This window comes from Equus przewalskii, unplaced genomic scaffold (assembly GCF_037783145.1).
Source record: "Equus przewalskii isolate Varuska unplaced genomic scaffold, EquPr2 contig_5313, whole genome shotgun sequence".
NCBI lineage: Eukaryota > Metazoa > Chordata > Mammalia > Perissodactyla > Equidae > Equus > Equus przewalskii.
Genome location: NW_027227713.1, coordinates 57,638 through 70,966, shown reverse-complemented (window position 1 = coordinate 70,966; position 13,329 = coordinate 57,638). Strand labels below are relative to the sequence as shown.

Genomic DNA, 13,329 nt, shown 5'->3' with positions numbered 1-13,329 from the left:
CACCACCTGTCTGTCTTTCAAGCACAGCTACAAAGATTGTCGTTGCTTCGTTTTGGTTTTGAGTTAAACACAGATGGTCTGGAGCCCAAGGTGAACTGTCCTAGAGGGAGCAAAGGGCTTTGGTCTTCAGGACTTTCCCGGGGCGGGGGGACAGGAATTGTTAGCTGCCCCACGCTCCTGATGTCCTGGGGCATTTTCATGAGCTACTCTGAGGAGAACCCCACACACCAATAGGCATGGGGGCATTTCGATTCTGGCAATTCAGATACACTCCATGCTGAGGATTATAAAGCCAGCAGAGGTGAGTGTGTTTGTGTACACACAAATTAGCCCTAAAAGAACCATGCATTTCTGATGGCCTTTTGCCCTCCTCTCAGGGATTGGGCGAGGCTGGAATGTTCTTGGGATCCTCTGTGTTGTTCGCCATATATGATGCAGTGACTGCTGCCCGCAGAGAGAGGGGGCTGACCAAGACCTTCACCCTGAGCAGCCCGGCGACTCCTGAGTTGATTAGGATGACCTGTGTGGATCAGTTTACTGACATGGTAAGGCGGGTGAGGAGGCATCGTGTTGTAATCACCCTATACATGGGCTTTCAGCTTCTTGGTATGGATTTGGTAACCATGAAAGAATTACAGGGCAGGTTCACCTTTGCCAATGGAAATTCTCATTTTGCCACCACTTGCTATTTGCTATACGCTTCATATCTCAGCTGCTTTGCAGTGAGCGAACCTCTTCCAAGGATGGTTTAATTGTTTCAGACCCCAAAGAAAAGCGCATGCAGCTGAGCCAGTGCTAATAGCCACTGGACATGGTAGCTGGAGACTGTCAACATTTTATCACAGTGCAATGATGTGGTATTTTAATTACCGCAATAACCAAATTAGTTTAAATAGATATCTGATCTGGTCAATTACGCAGAAAGTTTTTGTTAAGCAAACTAATAAAAATAACTTAAAGATATCAAGTCATTGGGCACATCTTGATATGCCTTGTACTCGCACGCTAATAGAACACAGTTCCATTTTCCAGCTGCTAAAAATACATCTAGAACTATCATCAGAGACCACTCCTCCAATGGGAGTATTGGAACGGCCCACCGCAGCCCTAAGCGAGTCTTTGGTATAGAATCAGAGTGCACCTTAGGCCTTTGAAATTACAGGGCTTCAGGGTAAGCTGCGTCTCATCCCAAACATAAAAAGTTTATGAGGATAAGGAGATTCATGACCCCAAGATTGAGAGAAATATGAAAATTACATAATTTTGGTAAGAATTAAATGGACATCGAGTTGTTCTTGTTTTAAAAACAATTTTTCTTTTGAATTACAACTTTTGTCATACAACGTTTTATTAATAACTATCTTGCTTCTTTTGACCTTTTTTTAGATTCCCAGAGATGATCCTTCAACATTTACACCTTGGTCCATCCGTGTGTCTTAATCCTACGTTTTCTTAGAAAATGTAAGAATACGTTATTGACCTTAAAATTTTCAAACCTGAGCAAAATACAGATTGGTCCCCAATTGTCAAGGATAATTTTATCATCTTTTAACTATTCTCTGTGGTTTAAGTCACCGCATGATTATGTTTTAGGATACAATTTTTCACCAAAAGGTGAAATTTCACCAAAAGATATAAAGAAGTTTAGAATCAGAAGTTCTTCTTTTCATTTGCATTATCTGAAGATCTACATCGTCATGATTTCAAAACATGGTGGAATTTTTGTTACTGGAACAACTCCTCTTGCTTTGTTCTTTCACAAGTCAGTAAAATCATGCACCCCCCCAAACTCTCAGGATTAGACTCCCCAAAGCCAGTGGGTGCTGGTAACAACTTGCCCTCCTGGAAAAATCCGTGATTTATAACGTGGCCAATTTCCGGGGTGGCAGCCACTTCCACCGTGAGGTCTCTGAACATGGAGTTGGAAGAGGTGCTCGTAACGGGCTCCCGTGGTCTCGGGCAGCAGCCCCCCGCAATGCTCAGCACCACGCACGCGGCACAGCCTCTTCCTTCCCTGGGAAACTGCGCTGAGTAAAAGGATCTCACTCACCCGGGAGTCCCTAGTTCTGGCTTCGTGTCTAAAAGGAGAAATCAGCACCTCCTTCCCTTTGCCGTATCAAAGGGGCACGAAACCCTCAGGGTTCTTTGTCAATTAATCCTTAGCTATTTTACGCTGCATTTTCCTGAGGAAATGCAGTCTTGTGCCAGAGAAGATGTCTGGTCCGCTGTGAGGTTTGAAAACACAAATAAACAAACTCGGTCATCTGTGGGGATCTGTGTGCTGGATGTCAAAGCCCCGCGTTTATTAACAGTAACTTCGTGGTGGAGGAACAAGTGTATAGCAACTGTGTGCGTGAGAGAGAGCACACTGGAGGAAGGGGAGGCTGGCGGTCGAAGGGAACGGCCTCTTTCCAAAGAAAATGCTCGCCAGGCTGTGTCTCTTACCCTAAGAAAGTGTGTGTGTGTGTACATATGTTTTTAAGTGTCTGTTTGAGTTTACCAGTAATCTAGATTGCCTGGAACCCAACCCACAAAATTCAATGTGCCAGACAGATCAGTAAAAATAGGGTCGCTGGTATAGTTTTCTAACAGTAAAATAGGAAGACACCTTTATCACAAACACAAATTAATTTTAGAAGCATTATACTTTATAGAGCGTGTGGGCAAGGCCTCCGATAACACAGAAATTGAATTTTTACAAAATAAGTCTGATCTTTTCAGTAGTATTTAATTAACCTGAAGAGTTGAGGTTGGGGAGGAAGTTTTTACAAAAATAGTACATTTTAAAGGATAGCAGCTTTCAAACATAGGATTAATATTCTAATGTCTTTAAAAGTTGACAATTTACAGTGTCTATTATATTACAAACTTAATCTGTATTACTAATTTAGACAAATAGCTGTTATTTTCTGTCTGCTTTTAAATGTTATTACAGCGATAGTTGTGCTAAAAGTGTAAGATACAATCTTTTTAACCGATGGACTCAGTAAATGGTCACGCGCCCTTTCAATGACAAAAGCCTGTGATCCTTATCAACTCTGGGCAGAACCGCTAATGCTTGTCGCTCGTAGAAACTGACCATTACTGCTGCTCGATCATGGGCTCAGTACAAGTTTGTCAGAAGAGAAATAACAGGTGGCAGGAGCGACACTTGGCTGCTCTTCTCCTTTCAACTCAAAGTGCCCATGGGGCCGAGGATGTCCTGCTTCTCCTGGACCCAAAGTTTAGGATGGAGCAGTTTGTGCCACCCTGCAGGAGCGCAGGGCCTGAGCTGAGTGTGTGGTGGCAGGGAGGGACTTGATTTCCCTTCAGTATCTTGAACCTGCAGACAGTGGCACGCTCTCAGGCTTTAGAAATGGGAGAGGTAAAAAGAGGGTTGGGACAGGAGGGCTGGGAAATCAGCGTCGTTTCTTTTAAGGAAAAATCTTCAAATCCTCTGCACTTGATATTTTCAATGATATAAATTGGCCGTATTCTTCACACTACCAGCGCACGTAGTATCACAGGTTGAGTTTTCCGGGAGCAGATGCTGAGACAGAGTTTGGGGAGCAGGATGTTTCTTGGGGATCGAGACCTGAGAAGGGAAGGGTGAGGAAGCAGGATTGGGCAGAGGGAGAAGTCCAACTGCGACACAGGCCCTTGAAGCATCAGGAAGCCAGCGGGGGCCCTGGAGCGAGCATCGCCCCACCGAGTTGTCCCACCCAGGCTGGAATGTAGGGTGTGTGTTCCCCATATCACTGTCACCAATGGGGCTGCTCCAGGAAGGGCGTGACCTTGAGGGAAAGGAGGCTTTCTGCCCCAAGGCAGACCCCAAAGGAGCTGGCAGCTGGGGACCACATGCTGACCACACTCCTGAAGCTGGGCGGCACGCCCTTTCTTGAAAGGGGATCTGGGCACCTCACCTCCATGTCTGCCACACAGATCTACCAAGGTGATTCTTCCTGACTTGTGAGTTTATTAATATGCAAATCTTACATAACTATAAGCAGTAAATCACATTTAGTTATACACTGGATGAATCACCTTTCTAGGGAAGAATAATTTTACATTCAAAGAAATACACAACTTACATATGTATGTAACAAGTCTGTACTTGCTCCAGAAAGTCAACATTATCTGTTTGCCAAGTGCTTTCCATACTTATTCCAGTGCACTCGATTAAATTCATGATCAGCACACTGTGTGCCAGATGCTGTTATTAATGACAAAAACCTCAGAGAAAAGCCTCTTAACTCAGTTTCATTATCTGGAATGGATACTTGATAGATCCACAAAATTGATTTGCTCTGTGTAAATAAGTGACCCTGTAGAAGTGTTCCAGAAAATATGGCTCTGCAGAGCTTTACAATTCTGAGCCCTCGGTTGACAGAAGGCATGTCTGTAAGAAGCATTAAAGAAAACATAAATTTAGCCCCAAAAGTGATGGAAATGCCCGTGTTAATTATAATGTTAATAGATACTTAATATCTAACATTTTCCAAAAGTTATAGTCAAAGGACTTTAGTCCTCATGTCAATCATTTAATTCACTTGGTAGGGAATAGATTATGAGAGTCTCACTTTGTCCTTCATTAATTCACATAGATACTGGGATCTATTTCTAGATTCTTTCATCAGTTCCCCTGACCTAGTTGTTTTATCTTTGCACCAATATCATGTTAACATAGGCGCCATGGCAAGTGCTCCCTCACTGCTCTTTTTCACATTCCTCTTAGCTATTTGGTCTCATTCAAAACAAAAATCGCTTTATCCAATTTCCTCTAAAAACCTAGGTATGATTCTAAGTAGAATTGTATTAAATTTATATGTTAATTTTAAGAGAATTGACTTTTCATCTAAGAACGTTATATGTCTTCCTCTGTGTGTAAATTTCGTTTCTTGCCTAGATCCTATACTTCTTAAATTTGGGGGGTTAAATTTATTCTTGAGTATTCTTGGAGCTACTGTGAATGGAGTATTTTTCCACTTCCATTTTTAAGTGTGTATTTGCATAGTAACAAAAACCGTTGACTACATCCAATTACTAGATTGTTTTCTTCTCTTCCAACGTTGACATCAATTTACCCCAGTTATTTCACTCTCCCATTATTTTACTACATGCGTCATAACCTCTGAGGTAAAGTGACCCAGTAATGGTAAGAAAGGGCGGCCATATCTAATCTCTGATTTTAATTGAAATTGTTTTTTATTTTTCCTGTAACAATAATAGTAGTTATTGGTTTTTGTAAATATTCTTATTTCATCAGTTTCCTCCTGTTCTCTTTGCTTTAAAGTTTTGCTAGGAGTGGCTGCTGAATTTTATCAAGTGACTTAATAGCATCTTTGATTTGATTAGTTTTCCTCCTTTATTTTGATGTAATGGGCTGTTAGTATTAATAATGTGCTAGATTTCTGATGTTGAACCCACTTGTGTCCCAGAAATAAAGCTTACTTGGTATATTATCCCTTGATACATTGCCAGATTCTATTCACTAGTATTTTATTTAGAATTTTTGTACAGTAATCTCCCCTTTGTGCACGGTTTCAATTACCTGCTGTCAATCATGATCTGAAAATATTAAATGGAAAATTCCAGAAATAAACAATTCATAAGTTTTAAATTGCACGCTGCTCTGAGTAGCATGATGAAATCTCCCACCATCCTGCTCTGTCCCTCCTGGGACGTGAATCATCCCTTTGTTCAACGGATCCACTGTGTACACCACCTGCCCGTTAGTCACTTAGCAGCCATCTTGGTTATCAGATCGACTGTCATGGTAGCTCAGTGCCTGTGTTCAAGGAACATATTTTAGTTAATAAGGACCCCAAAGCACAAGAGCCGTGATGCCGGCAATTCGGATATGCCAAAGAGAAGCCATAAAGTGCTTCCTTTAAGAGAAAAGGTGAAAGTTCTCAACTTATTAAAAAAAGGAAACAAATGTATGGTGAGGTTACTAAGATCCAGGGCAAGAATGAACCTTCTATCCGTGAAACTGTGAAGAAGGAAAAAGAAATTCATGCTAGTTTTGCTGTGGAACCTCAAATATGTATGTATAGGAAAAAACACAGCATCTACAGGGTTCAGTACTACCCATGGTTTCAGGCATCCACTGGGGGTCTTGGGAAGTATCCCCGTGGATAAGGAGGAGTCGCTATGTCTGTATTCAGAAGCAGAGTGGTTCTACAGTATTTTTGTACTGTCCGTATTGGGTTTTGGCCTTAAGATTTCACTAAGTTTATAAGAGTAATTGGAGAGAATTTCCACTTGTTTACGCCTAGGAGAGTTGAACTAACATTGGCATTATCTCGGTGAGCACAGGAAATTCATCTGTAAATTCATTTGTTCTATGATAATTTTAATATTTTCTATTCTTTCCATAGTAAGTTGTCTTATTGTTTACATTTGCCTGTTATCTTGTTGACCCCTCTTTATTTTCATCCCCTCTTTATCACTTTAAATACGTTTCTTATAAATGGTGTATATCTAGATTCTAGGGTTTTTTCCTAATCCAATCTGCTAGTCTTTTCTTTTTTTTTCAATTTTTTTCTTTTTAGGAAAATTAGCCCTGAGCTAACTGCTGCCAATCCTCCTCTTTTTGCTGAGGAAGACTGACCCTGAGCAGGCAACTACCACATCCGTGCCCATCTTCCTCTACTTTATATGTGGGATGGCTGCACAGCATGGTTTGCCAAGCGGTGCTGTGTCTGCACCCGGGATCCAAACTTGCAAACCCCAGGCCACTGAAGTGGAACGTGCGCACTTAACCACTGTGCCACCTGGCCGGCCCATGCTAGTCATTATTTCTAAGTCATAGAATTCATTTCATTTATATTTCTTACAATTATTTAAAATGTTTAATATTTTCTAGTTATTTATACATATAATATATAACAGAAAATATAAATTATACCATGTATAATATGTAATACAAAATGTGATATATTTTAACCTGTGCTTTCCATTTTTCCTTTTCATTATTTTTGCTGATTTGTGCAAGTGATGAGAAAGTCCCTTCCTTCTCTTGCTACTTTGGAAGTTCTACTGTACCAGTAGTTGCACATTTCCATTTACCTGCTTTAATAAACAGACACATATTTCTGTACCACTATTTGAAAACAAGATACCAAATGTCTCCCCATGAAAAGGGGCCCTCTCCTGGCCTCCTGCTCTATCTCTGCCCACATTTCCGCCCTTTGCCCCGATGAAACAATACTCTTCTACTTTCCCCTTCTCCCCAGCAGCCTTCAGCCCGTCAGTTGCTGAGGCTGCTGTCTATTTCAGGTCTAGAATATGAGTTGAATTTCCCTTACAGAATGGCTCTTTTTAGCATTTATGTTACACTTTCCAAATAGCCCGCCTCTGTCCACTGAGGCCTCCCCTCCTCCTGGCCCTTCTTGTGGACGTTGTTCTTGTTGGATTCTCCCCCTCTGCTGGCTGGTCCTTGCCCTGGCAAGAAGAGGGGGTTTTGCTCCACTGACAGCTCCCCGCGGCCCGTGCTGCCTCTCAGAAACCTGCAGCTGCTGGTCTCCTGCCCTCTAGCGTCCGCTGCGGCAGCCAGGCGCTCAGACGCCAGGCTGGTTCTGTTTCCTTCATAGAAAACTTGATCTTTCAGCCTTGTACCTATGAGATATTCTGTCCAGATGTTCTGTCCGTGGGGCTGAGCTGCGGTGGGCGGCGGGGCAGGGTGGCAGTGGCGGCTGCGTTGGAATTGCTCTGCCCCAGGTCCCTGCGCTCTGGGCCTGTGATGGAAGGCGCAGCCTCGCTGAGGGCTGCCCTTTAATGTCCTCTTTCAGTGCGAATTGACAGTCGTCTCCTCCAACAGCTCTCTTTCGCTGAGTGTGTGCTCTGTCTATTTGGAATGGCCGTCTCTCTAACGCTTGGGTTGTTCGAGCGTTCACCGGGCTGCCCTCACCGAGTACCGGGCCCTGCTGCCCTAAAACAACAGACTCTTATTCCCTCACGGTTCTGAAGGCTAGGAGGCTGGCATCGAAGTGTGGACGGGCCATGCTTCCTCTGACGGCTCTAGGCAAGAAGTCTCCCTTGCCTCTCTCTAGCTTGTGGTAGTGGCCAGCAATCCTGGGCATTCCTCAGTGTAGACAGATCACTCCAATCTCGGCCTCCGTCTTCACACGGCTGTCTTCCCTCCATGTGTTCCTTTCAGTCTCCAAATCTCCCTGTCCTTAAAAGGACACCCGTCACTGGCTGTAGGGCCCACCCTAATCCAGTGTGACCTGTCTTAATTTGATTACATCTGCAAAGATCTGATTTCCAGATAAGGTCACATCAGGGAACACAGTGCAAGCCACAGCAGCTCAAGGAGGCAGCCACAGGCTCCCGAAGGCACAGCGACGCTGCCCCACCCCCACGGGCCGGCAGGTAGCGGAAGGAAGGCTGACAGTGCTTGGTGAAGAACCTGGAGGGAGCCTGGCAGCCGTGGGGCTCCTGACTGCTCAGACCCTCCCAGACCCAGAGCAGGAAGGACTCAGCCCACCTGCTTGGCACTCCTGACCTCCTGTTCACACGGATGTCAAACTTTCTCTCCACGCTCCACGCCCCCCCACCCCAAAGGACCAACCTGTCCTCCAGAGTCACATTTTTCAGGGTGCGGATTTCTAGGCACTCCGCCAGTCTGTGGCGGGAGAGACTTTCTCCCACATAGTCCGAGGCCTCACTGGCTCCTGGCTTCCCTTAAGCCCAGCAGATGCCTGGCTCAGCAAAGAGCAGAACTGGGAGGGGAAGGGAAGGGACCTCCTAGTCAGAAAGGGAGAGAATGGAGGCTGGAACCTGGGCATTGAATGACCAGCGCAAGGGGCCTAAAAAGGGCTCACCATCTGCTTGCCTGTGTCCCACCTTTGGGCTGCGAAGAGCTCAAAATGGACGGCAGCACCCAGGTCCGCAGAAGCAGAGTCCAGGACTTTTCCACTGACAGCCGTGAGCAGGGCTCAGTACGACTTTTTCCAGAAACAAGGGTGTTTGCATTGTGGGGGAGGCCAGTGTCATTTCCAATGTGAGTTTTTCTTTGGTAACAAGGATTCTTCGACGTGATTTATAAGACCTTTTTTATAACAAACACACAAGCGCCTGGGTCAATGCATGTAGAGTTTCTTTCACCCACAAGGACAATCCATTTAAATGTGAAGAAAGTTAGTCTTCCCTTTCAATTAAAGAAAAAAGAGGGCAGGAAAAAGAAGTGGTTGCTCTTTCTCATTGTCTTGAATAAGACCCGAGAGTCGGGAAAGCTCGGCGGGAGGCATCCTACCCTCGCACTGGGCCACCTCTGTTCACCCCGAGCTGGCGATGTTTCGCTGAAGTCCCAGAGCCCTGGCGGTTTGTGAAGAAGAGAAAACCAAGCTCAGGCCTCACCCTCAGCCCTCCTCGGGGCCAGGCAGGAAGCTTTTTGTTCCCCGTGTTTACACTTCACACAATTTCACACAAACAAAGCTGCCCAGCCAAACAAGTTTGTGACACACTCTTCTAAGGCCGTTCAAGGTCAGGTTTCAGTTTCCCAGCAGTAAATGTATTTGGTTTCCTAAACCGAAGTCCTCTATCTTCCAACTCTAACACTGTAATCTGGTGTTGGCACCCTGGACTTGTTCTTCTGTGTTCGATGTTCGTATTCTCTGTTGACGCCGAAGGGTCTATGCCTATGAATATTTTGGAACACCAGGATTCCTGCTGTTTGTTGGCAGCGTCCGGGCTGCCGTAGGTGGAATCGTGTGCCCTCGTCTGCGCTGATGGCCCTCTTTTAAAGGGCAGAGCAAGAGGGTGAACAGACTGTGCCCCTTCACCACTGCCCCGGGCGCATCTCCCCCACGCGGCCACAGCCGTCAGCAGGGCCTCTTCTCCACCTGCCGCTTTCCCTCCCTGCCTGCCTCCCCCCGTTCCCACGGCCCCCCTTGCAGCCTGATGTCCCTCCGCAGGCCCTCCCTGATGCCTCTCCCCGAAGCAAAGCTAAACCCTCCATTCCGTGCTTCTCACCAAGGCAAAGATGTAAGCGCACAGTAACTGTCTCTTGTACTAACCACAGACCCCTTGGAGAAAGAAACCTTGCAGATCTGGTTTTACACGGTGCCCGGTGCAGGCTGGGCCTCAATAACTACTGGTTGGATGAATGAATCCCTAATGCCTCCTCGTGTAAAGTATTTTAGGTAATCAGGCAAGCATTTAGTAACCCTCAGTGAACAAACTGTCATTCACGCGGAGCCTTGCGGGGGACACAAGTAGCTATTCTAACCTCCAGAGGCTTAAGACCTAATTGGGAAAATGGGACACAGATGCTGACAAGACAACCAACTATTCGTGGCACATGAGAGACTAGCTACCTGTTTCCTGGTTTATTAAATGAAAAGTAAAGGAGCAGTTGGTTGGATCGGCAAGTGTTTTTGGAATTGAGAGAAAGGAAGGAAAGGAGGTTTGGGGGGCTGGCCCCGTGGCCGAGTGGTTAAGTTTGCACGTTCCACTTCGGCTGCCCGGGGTTCACCAGTTCAGATCCTGGGTGCAGACATGGCACTGCTCATCAAGCCACGCTGTGGCAGCATCCCACATAGAAGAACTAGAATGACCTACAAGTGGGATATACAACTATGTACTGAGGCTTTGGGGGAAAAAAAAAGAGGAAGATTGGCAACAGATCTTAGCTCAGGGCCAATCTTCCTCACCAAAAAAGAAAAAAGCATACTTTTAAAAAAGGTTCACATCTTTAAAAAAAAAAAAAGAAGAGAGGTTTGATGCTGCTTTTCGATGGCAGATAAAGAGGGAGGGAGGGCAGTCACAGCGGGACAGAAATGGGGTTGTTATCAATGCAGACATGGAAGAGCCTCCTTCAGTCATTCAGCAAATACTCCTGGGCACTGACTGGGTGGTAGGCACCAGTCCAGGCCCGGGGACACAGCAGCAAGTTGAAAGTAACATGCCCACCCTCGTGGAGCTTGTATTCTAGTGGAGAAAGCTAACCAAGAGGTGAGCCAGTGTCCTCGTCGGGCAGTAGCGAGAGCTTTGGGGACAGGGAAGGAGGTGGCAGCAGAGAGAGGGACGTGCCGTTCAGCCTGTGATCAGGGAAGCGTCAGCCCCAAAGAACAAGAAGGCCCCAGCCACGCCCAAGTCAGAGAAGAGAAGTCAAGCAGAGGGGATAACATGGCCCAGGGCCGCAGACAGGAGAGAGTTCAGCACGCGCGCAAAGCAGGGGAAAGGCCAGCATGTCAGGGGCTGTGACCCAGGGAGAAAGTGGCTGACATGTGCCCAGAGGGGCGGGCGGGTCGAGCCCCCGAGGCCTCGGAGGAAAGCCTACGGGGCTTTGGTCAGTGGGTGGGAGGCCGATGGAAGGCTTCAAGTAGGGAAGGGCCGGTTTACACACAAGAGCGAGGACGAGAAGAGTAGTTTGACCAGAACAGGAGGTTTTTTTGGAGAGCAAGAGAGTCTGAGGCCAGAAACCCAGGCTGCGGAGGGCTTTGCACACGGAGCTAAGGAGACTGACCTTGTGTTCCCACCTCAGAGAGCTGTTGGGGGTATTCTTAGCAGGAGTGGCAGGATCCAAAAGGCTGGCGCGAAGGTCCCACCCAATTCTCAGCACCATCTCCCGCTCTCCTCTCGTGGCCCTGCGGCAGGTTTATTCAGCACCTTTTAATACACGGGAAGCACCCACACACCCCCAACACTAGACAGGTGTGTGAACGCTAGCTCCCCAGGTGTGTGAGGACGAGTGTGCTTGGGACCCAGGCATCAGAACTGTAAAGAGAGTTGGAGGCTGCCGACAGCGTGGCATGAGGAGGGTTTTCTGGAACAGCTCGTGGGGCGGGATTCTGCAGCCGCATCTGGACCGAGTGGGAAAGAGGACGTTCCTCCGTTGGCCATGCCGAGAGGATGCCAGGTCTCTGCTGTCTCCGCCTGAGGCACTGTCACACGGTGATTCACCTTAACACAAAGGCTGACTCTCGGCCGTGTGCCGGCCCCACACCCGCGGGAAGGAAGTGTCCGGAACAGGAAGTCTGGCTTCCTCCCCTGAAACCAGACCCGAGCAGCTACCTGCTTCACCGCAGAGAGGCCAGTCCCGGGCTCTAAAAGTCTTCATGCCTTTAGCAGAAGGAATAAGAACTGCTTGGCTTATCCACCGATGTCTAACGGGACATGTTCAGAGAGACCCACAAGGGTATTTTCCTTTTAGCAAGTCTCTGTCTGTGCACTTACAGATGTCGTAAGCCAGGAGATCTTGGTTTTAGTTCCTGCTTTGCCATTTACTTCCTGCACGACCTGAGCCACTGAGATCACGGGCCTCACTTTACTTATCTGTAAAGTGGTTGCCTTGACTAGATCACTATTTTCCGGTGGAAGCATCCTGTCAGTGGGAGGAAGTAGGAAGGGTACAGAGCGGCTGGGTGGATGTGACGCCCCGCCTCCACTTTAACTGGGACACAGACTGGTCTTGTCCATATGATTTCCAGCGAGGAGACATTTCTGCAGCTGAAGTAAGAAATGTTGGAGAAGTGGGAGGCCTCAGAAAGCCCACTTGTAGCTCTTTTGGAAACGAATGAAATCCATGCGGGATGTATTCCCGGGGCTGAGTCATTGTGCAGAGTGGGCTTACGTTGTTTGTGGTCTTCACACTGAAGCCCGCCAACCTCAGGAAAAGCCAGAAGAGGTGTGGGCTGTGTGCAGCAAGCTCTGGAGCGGGATTGGTGGGAGGCGGAGTGAGGCCCGGGGTGAGAGGCTGGGCCACGCGGGTTAGCCTGGACTTAAAAGGCCGGGAGGCAAGGAAGTCTCCACCCGCTGCCCTGCTCTCAGGGGCTCCAGGCAGCCGGCTTCACTCAGGGAGGGCTCTCAGTTGCCTGGACCCAAATCCTGCCCACTCGTTTCTGGGGCTGGTGCCCAGGAGCCTTCCGCCCTGGAGCGTGAGGCGAAGCTTCTTACAGGTGCAATGCCCCACCTGTCGAGATCCGACGAGTTGGTTTTCTTCGTGAACGGGAGGAAGGTAAGTGCTGGGTGACACCCTGGCTGGCAGAGACAGCAGGAGCCCACTAGCTCCGGGGGAGCCCTTGTGACCCATTTGGGTGGAGCCCCCTCCAGTCAGGACAAGGAGCCAGGGACTGGAACCCTACACATTTGGCCTGTTCCCCCTCGGTCGGAGCTCAGCCTTGGGGGTGCAGGCGGGAGGCGGTAAAGCTCCAGGGTTACCCGCACGAGCCTGCGGGCAGACTGTGCATTCACGTATAACCTTATGCAAGTTACTTCAACCCCCGGAGTCTCAGAGCTCCCTCTTTAGAGCCCACCTCCTGCAGCTTTTGTAAAGATTAAAAGAGAGACGCTTCCCTCGTTGGTTAGGAACCCCTAAGGGCTTGTAAGGTATTGAGCCCTGGC

The 13,329-nt window shown here is 47.5% G+C and overlaps 2 protein-coding genes across 20 annotated transcripts in view; both read left to right on the top strand.

Annotated features, from left to right (window-relative positions):
* The window catches only part of LOC103541147 (aldehyde oxidase 4), a 60,187-nt gene extending 54,738 nt beyond the window's left edge, over positions 1-5,449 (top strand). For all 8 annotated transcript variants that reach the window (XM_070606796.1, XM_070606802.1, XM_070606797.1 and 5 more), the window contains 2 exons: positions 378-545; positions 1,387-5,449. In XM_070606796.1, the coding sequence (XP_070462897.1) occupies positions 378-545; positions 1,387-1,440 (222 nt within the window). In that variant the 3' untranslated portion in view covers positions 1,441-5,449. The remainder of the gene's footprint in view (positions 1-377; positions 546-1,386) is intronic.
* A 7,269-nt stretch (positions 5,450-12,718) lies between these two features.
* Positions 12,719-13,329, top strand: part of LOC103545307 (aldehyde oxidase 2-like) — a 54,128-nt gene continuing 53,517 nt past the window's right edge. For 11 of the 12 annotated variants that reach the window (XR_011536419.1, XR_011536418.1, XM_070606807.1 and 8 more), the window contains exon 1: positions 12,752-12,943. Coding sequence is in view for 10 of the 12 variants with exons in the window: in XM_070606807.1 (XP_070462908.1) it covers positions 12,890-12,943 (54 nt within the window). In the remaining 2 variants the exon portion in view is untranslated. Of the gene's footprint in view, positions 12,944-13,329 lie in introns of all 12 variants that reach the window. The other variant, XM_070606812.1, reaches the window with a different exon arrangement.